At 53.2% G+C, this 8814-nt stretch overlaps 1 protein-coding gene and 1 long non-coding RNA gene across 4 annotated transcripts in view; one reads left to right on the top strand and one right to left on the bottom strand.

Moving 5' to 3' along the window:
• FLT4 (fms related tyrosine kinase 4) overlaps positions 1-8814 on the top strand; it is a 57811-nt gene that overhangs the window by 28835 nt on the left and 20162 nt on the right. For 2 of the 3 annotated variants that reach the window (XM_017827998.1, XM_017827997.1), the window contains exons 4-11: positions 2203-2315; positions 3179-3341; positions 3559-3698; positions 4412-4580; positions 5175-5292; positions 5852-6003; positions 6694-6856; positions 8657-8801. In XM_017827998.1, coding sequence (XP_017683487.1) covers positions 2203-2315; positions 3179-3341; positions 3559-3698; positions 4412-4580; positions 5175-5292; positions 5852-6003; positions 6694-6856; positions 8657-8801 — 1163 coding nt within the window. The remainder of the gene's footprint in view (positions 1-2202; positions 2316-3178; positions 3342-3558; positions 3699-4411; positions 4581-5174; positions 5293-5851; positions 6004-6693; positions 6857-8656; positions 8802-8814) is intronic. The other variant, XM_017827999.1, reaches the window with a different exon arrangement.
• Positions 2466-8814, bottom strand: part of LOC108503734 — a 15711-nt gene continuing 9362 nt past the window's right edge. Inside the window, exons 3-4 of the long non-coding RNA XR_001876904.1 lie at positions 7032-7188; positions 2466-2558 (exon numbers count right to left, since the gene is read on the bottom strand). This is a non-coding gene — a long non-coding RNA (uncharacterized LOC108503734). The remainder of the gene's footprint in view (positions 2559-7031; positions 7189-8814) is intronic.

Below are 8814 nucleotides of genomic sequence, written 5' to 3' on the forward strand. Positions count from 1 at the left end.
GGCAGAAAGCTTCTTACACACACTGAAAATGTGTACAGCCTAACGTACTTTCGTGCTTTTGAGTGCTTTTGCAAGAACCTGATTTTCTTTGTGATCCAGCAAACACCACTTTGCCCCTTGATCCACCTTCTCTCACCTCCAGTCTCTCTGCAGCTCAGTAGTGTCTCTCCTACTTACCAGAGAGCAGCAAGTGTGCACATGGTGCAGCTTAGGGGCAATAAATCCCAGGTTGTCAGGGCCCGTGGGACCCACAGTGCCTGCGGACAGCACGTGTGCAACAGATCCTGCCAACACCTCGCAGCATTGCTGTGCACAGGGCTACACAGCACATGTTCATGCTGCTTCCAATCAGGCTGTCCCCTGTTATGGTTATCAGGCATGTAGGAAACCTCAGAATCTGCCTTTCCAGACAGGACAGGCTTTCAGGCAGGAGAAGGGACATGTCAGGAAAACCCAGGCATACAGTAACCACAGCCATTGCAGAACATCCAGATAAAGCCCTGCCTGTTCCTGCTGAACTGGGCTGCAATGTGAAACTGTCCCTGGAGAGCTTGGAAGGGCTGATGTAAGTGTCAGGGATGTTTGGAGACAGCATGATCAGACCACAGCTTTATCCATCAACCTCATTTCTCATGTTAAGAGCTTGGTGGAATTGCCGGGAACAAAATATCTGTGCTTGGCTGGAAAAATGGGTTCTTTTGTATTTTACCTGCAGCTCAGTTCTTAAATGAACTCTCCACACATATCTTTCCTTCCCATGTGTCTGGTTAGGTGTGTATGTTATTACAACTACAGATAGCACTGTAGACATATAGAATGCCTCATCAGGGTAGGATAGGATATGTACAGCCCACATCTCATAAAGCTTAGCATATATTAATGAAGAAGATGTTAAATTATTCCCATTCGACCCATTAAGACAGTCTTAAGGAAATTTGTGATGTAGTCAGAGAGGGGAGTTAGTGCATGAATCACAAGCTCATTGGCAGCAGGACCAGCCCAGTAAATCAGTTAGTTCTTGGCTGCCATCTGAGCTTGAAGGGGACCTCATAGTCTCTCACCTCTGGCATTTGTGCACCTCCTCCCTCTCACATGCCCAGGGCTCAGGAGAGGAATGAGGAACATGTTCACACGGGGAAACAAATCTGTGATTTCAGCAATCCTGTGGCAGCACAAGACCGCAGGAAACACAGATAAGAACTCTCTGGGCAATCCATGTTTTCGTAAGAGCTGACCAATACAGTTTTCTGAGTGTGGTTTCTTTCACCTAAGCTGTAGAAAAAAGAGATTCATGCAGATTCATACAGGTCTTTGTAGCATGACTAGCACTGAAGCAACAGCTTTATAGGTCAAAAATTAAAGTATTCCCTTCTGCAATTAACAGTGGGAGCACTGGGTTGGATTGGGACTCCATTCCCTGTGGGAAACGGTAGGCAGGGGCTGATTCTACAGAATAAATCGTCCATCATGGAAGCTGTGCCAGAGGACACCAAGCAGCCTCACAATTCTTTGTCTCTCCCAATTCTGTCTTCATTCCCTTTAGTCACTCGACATGCTCATTCCATGTCGAGTGTAGTGTAACATCCCTGGCCTTGCTAAGTCATTTCAGTGATTATTTTTGGGTGGTTTTGCTCTTCCTGTCAATATTTGTGCCTGCAGCAGTTGGGCGGCAGTGGGGTGGCAGCCCTGGAAAGCTCAGCTCATCTGTTTATCTGGCTGCAGGATGACATCTGCATACCATTCTGCTGGGGATCACTTCCTCGCCCTGGAAGGTCGCTCTGCACCAGGGCGGCACAGCCCCACACCGCCCCTGCCGCGGGGCCACGCTCACCAGCTGGGCAGGCGCCGAGCCCAGGACACAGCACACTGGCTTCACAAAGGGCCAGACCCAGGCAGAGACCTTGAGGGGGCCAGGAAAGGGGAGGTCATTTCCAGCACTGCCCAAACGTCACACAAATGCCACTGCACCGGTGCTGTGTTTGGTGCGGAGGAGCCGGCCGACTCCCTTTGCATTCCCAAGCTCCAGGTGTCTCCTCTGACTGTCACACGTGGCAGATGGGGCCATCCAGCTCCACACCACTCCCCCTGGCAAGCTCATGCTGTGCTAAACAAAGTCAGAAAGCCTCCTTTTCTGCTGGTTGATTTCTTTTCCCAGTTTTTTCTTGCCTCTGTTTAGTTGTTGTTCTTGTATCTCTCCTTCAGATTTTGAACAGCCATTTATCAACAAGCCAGAGACCCTCCTCATCAGCAAGAAGGAGAACACTTGGGTACCATGCCTTGTGTCCATCCCAGATCTTAACGTCACACTGACCTCGGTGAGAGCTCGGCCAGGGGGAGACTCTGGACTGAGATGTATTGCATTTGTTCTGCATTTGTAATTGCCTGAGTGGAAGCAGGACAGGCACTGCCAGGAAAGGAAAATGCATGGGATAAATTTTCCATGGAAAATACAAGCCATTGGCTTCCTTGTTTTATTTGCTGGTTGAAGCTGTGTTGTCCAGTTCCCTTGGGCAGACCCCACGGGTTTCCTGCCAACCTTGCTTCTCTTCCCTGGAGCTCTATGAAACAAAACAAGACTTTGTTTTAAACCCATTTCCCCACAGCATCCCCCGTTTGCCTGGTCTCTGTGATCTACAACCCCTTTAGGTGGTCGGCATCCCCACAGAGGAGGAGGCTGCAGCCCTGGGGCTCAAGACTAAAAACAGCTCTGTTATCAGTTTGCTTTTGCCTCTTTTTCCCTTTTTTTTTTTTTTTTACAATGCAAATACATCCTTCCAGGATGAGTGTTACTATTGTACAAAGGCCTCCAGGGACACTCTGGGGGCCAGGGGCCTTTCCCTTGCCCGGGAAGGACACTACCCAAGGTCAGCACTCATCCCAGTGGGGCTGATGTTTGGGATACCAGCATCAGTTTCCTTAGCTATCTCTAGAAGTTTCCATTCCTGGAAGTCTCTGGCCTGCTCTGCAGATGGAGAGGCTCATGGTGCAGGATGCGGCTGCTCAGGGTAGAGGGGAGGCAATTCCTAGATGACAAACCCTCGGGAGGAGAGGGCAGGAGGCCAGCACAGATGCTGCATCATTTCTTCCCACAAAAGGGAAGTAAAGTAAAGTCTGGAAGGGGTGGGGTGGAAATGTTGTTACCCTCTTATTTCAGTTGGCAAAATGTTGATTTTTCCAGCAAAATTTCTATATCCACCCTGACGGGAAAAGCATTTTCTGGGACAACAAGAAGGGAGTGCAGGTACCGACACACATGATCAGGGACTTCTTGTTTGTCCAGTGTGAGACTGTCATCGACAAGAAGGTCTTCAAATCCAATTTCTTCATCATCCATATAGCAGGTGAATATTTGGGAAGGTGCAGGGGAGCAGTTTGGGTGACTCTGCTATGGTCCTCTCTGGCTACACAGACTCTGAATGGTGCTTATATCTCCTCTACTGTGTGTCAGAAACACACACCAAGCAGCAGGAGGTCATACCCAAACCTCCTGTAACTGCACAGTCTGAGTCAAGGAGTTAATAGATCAGAAATGGTTTTTTGTTGCCTATTCTGCCTCAGGGAGCGAGCTGTACGACATCCAGCTGTATCCCAAGAAAGCCATGGAGCTGCTAGTGGGAGAGAAGCTGGTCTTGAACTGCACAGTGTGGGCTGAGTTCAACTCTGGCGTCCGCTTCCAGTGGGCTTACCCTGGAAAACAGGTACCAGCAAACAGAGCAGCTCCCTGTGTTCTGAACCATTTCTGTCTGAATCATCCCCTCCTGCTCATTCGTTGTTCCCTCTTCACATCATTCACAGGGCTCTGCTTCATGGTCCTACCTATGCTGTGCCCTGGACATCTTGGTCAGAGTGTTTTCCCATTTTTCTCTCTTGCAGTAGAAGGCAGACAGAGGGAAGACCCCTTTTCCTGGCAGAAAGCTGCCTCCTTGCCGAGGTGTTATTGCTCTGGGGCTCTCCTGGGAAAACACTGGATTCAATTCCACCAGTGCAAATCCAGAGCAAAAATAATTGGCTTAAAAAGAACTACTCTAGTAACACAGCCCTCGTTACCAAGAGCCTGCAAGGTGGTCCCTTCCCCACTTTGTTTTCCCCTTGTAGCCTCTGGCTCTTGGGAATGGTGAGACAGGGGAGACCCTGATGGCATCACTTAGTTCATGTAGCTATAGGGCTCCCAGCCTGGTTCCTGGGCTGCAGATAAGAGCAAAATATGTGCTAAGCTCTGACCTCAGCCTCAGGCAGTCAGTACACAGGACATGTTGCCTTTCCATCCCTGAGGCTGGCAGTCAGTTGCAGAGAAACCTGTCCAGGTAGAGGCAAGCACTGGGCAGCAGGAATCAGAGCTATGAGGAGCCCATGCACACAGCTCCATCCCACCGATGTCTTTCATCCCCTTCCCCTCTGTTATCTCCCGCAGACACAGCGAGCAGTGGTGGAGTCCGAGCGCCACTCCCTGCAGACACACACGGAGCTCTCCAGCATCCTGACCCTCCACAATGTCAGCCAGCAGGACCTGGGCGAGTACAAATGCACTGCCACCACCGGCGCCCAGATGCTGGAGGAGAGCACCGACGTCATCGTGCACGGTACAGCACCTTCCTCTGCCTCACAGAGCCAAAGCCAGAGCTGAGCTGCAGCAGAGCCCATCCCCAAGCTGCCTGGGCAGTGCTTGTCCCAAGGCTCAGCAGAGCAGCTCCTGCACCTCCATCCACTCTGCTGTAGTGAGACCCAGCCTTCCTCCAGTCCCTTAGCCCTTCTGTGTCCCAGCACCACACTGGGAGCACGGTCACATTCAGCAAGGTGCCGAGATGAGAAGGGAGAGAGGTGCCAATGCCAAATTGGCCCAAATGCAGCAGGATGGCAGGACACATGAGTCTCATGGCCCTGCAGCAGATGCAGTGCCCCTGTGGCATGGCTGACCTGGGAGGCACCAGCTGCGGGAGCACAAGGCATCACTGGCACTGGGTGGCTGTGTCCCAGCAGCAGGACCAGTCTCCCTGTGTCCCCAGTGGTTCCCAAGAGGGAGGCAGAGGCAGCTCTTCAGGTGCCAGGATCTCAGCTGCCCTGCCACGACACCGTCTTGTCCTTGGTCATTGCTGCTAGGCCCTGTGGAGAGCAGCAGAGCTCAGTGACAGCCTGTCCCTTTGTGCTCTCCTCCATGCTCACTTTTTTTCTTGCAGAAAAGCCCTTCATCAACGTGGAGTGGAGGAAGGGCCCGGTGATAGAAGCCACTGCAGGAGATGAAGCCGTGAAGCTGCCAGTGAAAGTTGTGGCTTACCCCCCACCAGATTTCCAGTGGTAACTCACCTTTCTTAGCCTGAGCTGCTTTGTCCTCTCCTTCTTCCCTCTGCCAAATGGGAAAGCCTAGCCTGGCCCCCTTGCTATGTCCCTCTGTGGTCACATTTTTCCACCCATGGGAGTAATTTCTCCCAAATGCCCTGACTCTCAACTGCACAGCCTTGGCTTGGCAGCTCTGCACTGTCTGGAGTAGCCAAGCAGAGCACCCACAGGAGCTATCCCTCTTGTCCCTCTGCTGCCCAGAGGTGCAAGGTAGTGAGGTGGGCTGTGTGCAACATCGTGCTGCACTTCCACCAGAGCTGGCCGGAGCTGGGAGCTTTGCACTCACTCACTGCTCAGGGCAGAGCCACAGCATCCCCAGCCCCACACGCATCCATATGAGTCGATGCACAGATCTGTAACTCAGGTCCAGGGAAGGCCCAGTGTCCTCCCCAGAGAGGTCCTCAGTGCTAGCAAGGGGCACCTCGACTGTGCTCTAGTGGGGACCAGCAAAACCCTGCCCAGCTGCCAGTGGGACACTTCCTCCCCATGGCTGCATTTTCTCTCTGCCTCCCCGCAGGTACAAGGATGGAAAGCTAATTCCCAAGCAATCTCAATCTTCAATGCAGATCAAGGATGTGTCGGAGCAGCACGCCGGGACATACACGCTGGTTCTGCGGAACAGGCTGGCGGGGCTGGAGAAGCACATCAGCCTCCAGTTAATCGTCAATGGTAAGGGAGGGCCAGGGCTGGGCTGGGGGGGGCAAAGCTGAGCCCACGGCCCCAGCCTTTGGGCTGCTCCAAGACCAAGTCCCCATTGCTGTCCTAAAGCAGTTGGTACATCATCTCTTCCTCTCCCATTGCTGAGGGACTCTCTGGTTACAGTGAGGCTGGTTCCTTCTGGCTTCATTCTTGGCTCCATCACTTTGGGCAGTGTATGTCCTTGCTCAGGGGCCACTTCCCAGTTGCAGTTGGAGATGCTGCTGAGGGTGACCCTGACTGATGCGGACTTGAGGGCAGGGCAGCTGCCACACACGTGAAGTCTTGATCTGGAGTAGTTTCTCTGGGTGGGAAGCTCCTAGGGAATTTTCCCGCAGCAGAAACTGGTCCCTGTCATACAGGATCCAGATGGAAGGGCACTGCTGCTTGGATATGTGCCTCCAGCAGGCTCTGTGGCCCTGGACTGGGGGCTGCCAGGCAGTGCTTTGAGCCCTGCACCATCCAGACAGAGGAAGGAGAAATGATGTCACTTGAATCTGCCTAAGAATAACCTGCTGTGCCTTGCAGGCCTGAGCTGTCCTGAGAGCTGGAGAGCTGTAGTGCCCACACTTTCCACAGACAGGTCTGGGAAGGGCTGTGCCTGGCATGGGGAGGGAGTGGCTGAGCCTGCAGCCGCTCACAATGTCGCTCTGATCCTTGCAGTCCCTCCACGCATCCATGAGAAGGAAACCTCTTCCCCAAGCATCTACTCCAAGAAGAGCCCCCAGGCCCTCACCTGCACTGTCTATGGCATCCCAGCGCCAGAGGTGATCCAGTGGCAGTGGAGGCCGTGGATGCCATGTCGGATGTTCTCCCGACGCAGCCTGTAAGTGCCATTTCTTCCAACACCTGTGTCTTCCCAAGCCACCAGTTTGGCATTATGGGCTTTTTGTGACTGTGGCTGTGCCCCAGACCCCATCTCACTTCTGCTCTCCCACCCACAACATGGCACAAGGAGGACAGCACTGACTGATAGCTCAGAGCACTGTACACCCCCTCACCTCATGGGGAGGCAGAATGGAGACACCTGTTCTCGGTGTAGGAGTTTTGCCCAGGCTGGGTAGTCCCAGACACCAACAACTTCCACAGTGTCCCCTGCATCCTCAGTCATCTACATCTGTCAGTGGATGTCCATGGCACAGCCACACCTCACAGCGTCTGCAATAAAACCACTGATCATTGTGCTAATGGGGAAACTGAGGCAGCTTGGAGGAGAAACTGTTCCAGCCCCTTGGTGAGACCCCAAGACAGCAACTGGGGCTCATCCCATTCCTGCCCTGAGGTCCCCATGGTTTTTCTGTCCTATGTCTTCTCCTGGGTAATGATGGAAGCAAAAGTGCTCATAGGCAGCTGCTGCTTGTGGGGAAGAATTACTGAATCCTGGGAAAGTACCAGATCTCTGGATGGTTTTCCAGGAGGGTGTTTGTGCCAGCAGCACCAATAGGTAGGCATGAAGGGTGCCTGCTCACTGCCTGTGCCCTGTGAAGCTGGGACAGCACCAGGCAGGGCTGCAGTGGCATTTTTTAGCGACAGCCTCACAGGAAGAAGAAAAAGGGATGCTGGGGAGTTGTAGCCAGAGCAGTCAGGGTGGAGGACATCAGGGTGCCTGGAGGAAGCCAGGTCCTGCAGCCCTGTGCAGGCTTTTGCCAAGCCAGGGATGCCGGAGAGCTTTCTATTGCATGCAAGTGCACTGTGGCCCTGTCAGGAAGCAGAGGGACCTGTGAATTATGAGCACTGTCTCCCAAGGCCGCCGTATTTCTGCCTAGCATAGCTCCAGAGGATGCAGGAGGCTTCTTTCTAGCTTCCTGTTGTTTACACAGCTCACCGGTGTGTTTGCCCCACCAAGCTCTGCCTTGCACACACCCTTGCCACTGCTCCTGGGCAGCTCCACTCAGCTCCACCTTGCTCCCCTGCTACCCTAAGCCTCTCCCTCCACTCCTCCCACTCTGGATTTTGGGCAGACCTTCCCATCTTCCTCCTCAACCTGCATTCCAGAAGCACCCTGCAGGCTGCAGCATCCCTGGTCCCCGACAGATTTGAGCACTTGTCCCCAGTCGCCTGTCTCAGGCTGAAGAGGTACCACCATCCCCCATCAGCACCTTTACTTGGGATATGTCCCTCCTGCTTTTTGTTGAATCAGGGGCAGCAGGAGCACCCCTGGGTGCTGTGCCCTTAGATGTTGTATCATCTGCTCTCCAGGCCAGCACCAGCCAGTCGGTGACAACCCTGACTCTCAGTCCCAGTAGGGCTTTAAGGCCTTGGTGCTGAGCAAAGTGACATCAAGAGCAGCCCTAGGCACATGTGAACTGATTTCAACCCTGCCTTTCTCCACTCAGGAAGGAAAGATGAAGTCCCAGGGCTGAGGGTGAAGACACTGCCTAGGACACCTGTATCTGTTCTCTACCTCAGTTTTCACATGTACAGATTTTTGCCTCACTGGTGGTTGCAGAGCACCCTTATAAAGCACATCAGAACTGTGTAACCGAAAGACCCGAGAAATTTTGCGGAGTTGGAGGACAGGGACATCAATCCTCAGACACAAAGCTACTTTTGCTGCCTTTTACCCAGCTGACCACCTCTCCATCTCTCTCCTCTTTCTCCTGCTCCTCCCTGGCTGCTGGATTAGCAGCAGCAGGCACCGGGCAGCAAGACGCCATCAGCGGGACCGGATGCCCGAGTGCAAGGACTGGAAAGACGTGACACAGCAGGATGCAGTGAACCCCATCGAGAGCATTGACACCTGGGTGGAGTTCGTGGAGGGGCGTAACAAGGTGAGGCTGTATC

Source organism: Lepidothrix coronata, unplaced genomic scaffold (assembly GCF_001604755.1).
Source record: "Lepidothrix coronata isolate B3197 unplaced genomic scaffold, Lepidothrix_coronata-1.0 Scaffold144, whole genome shotgun sequence".
Lineage (NCBI taxonomy): Eukaryota > Metazoa > Chordata > Aves > Passeriformes > Pipridae > Lepidothrix > Lepidothrix coronata.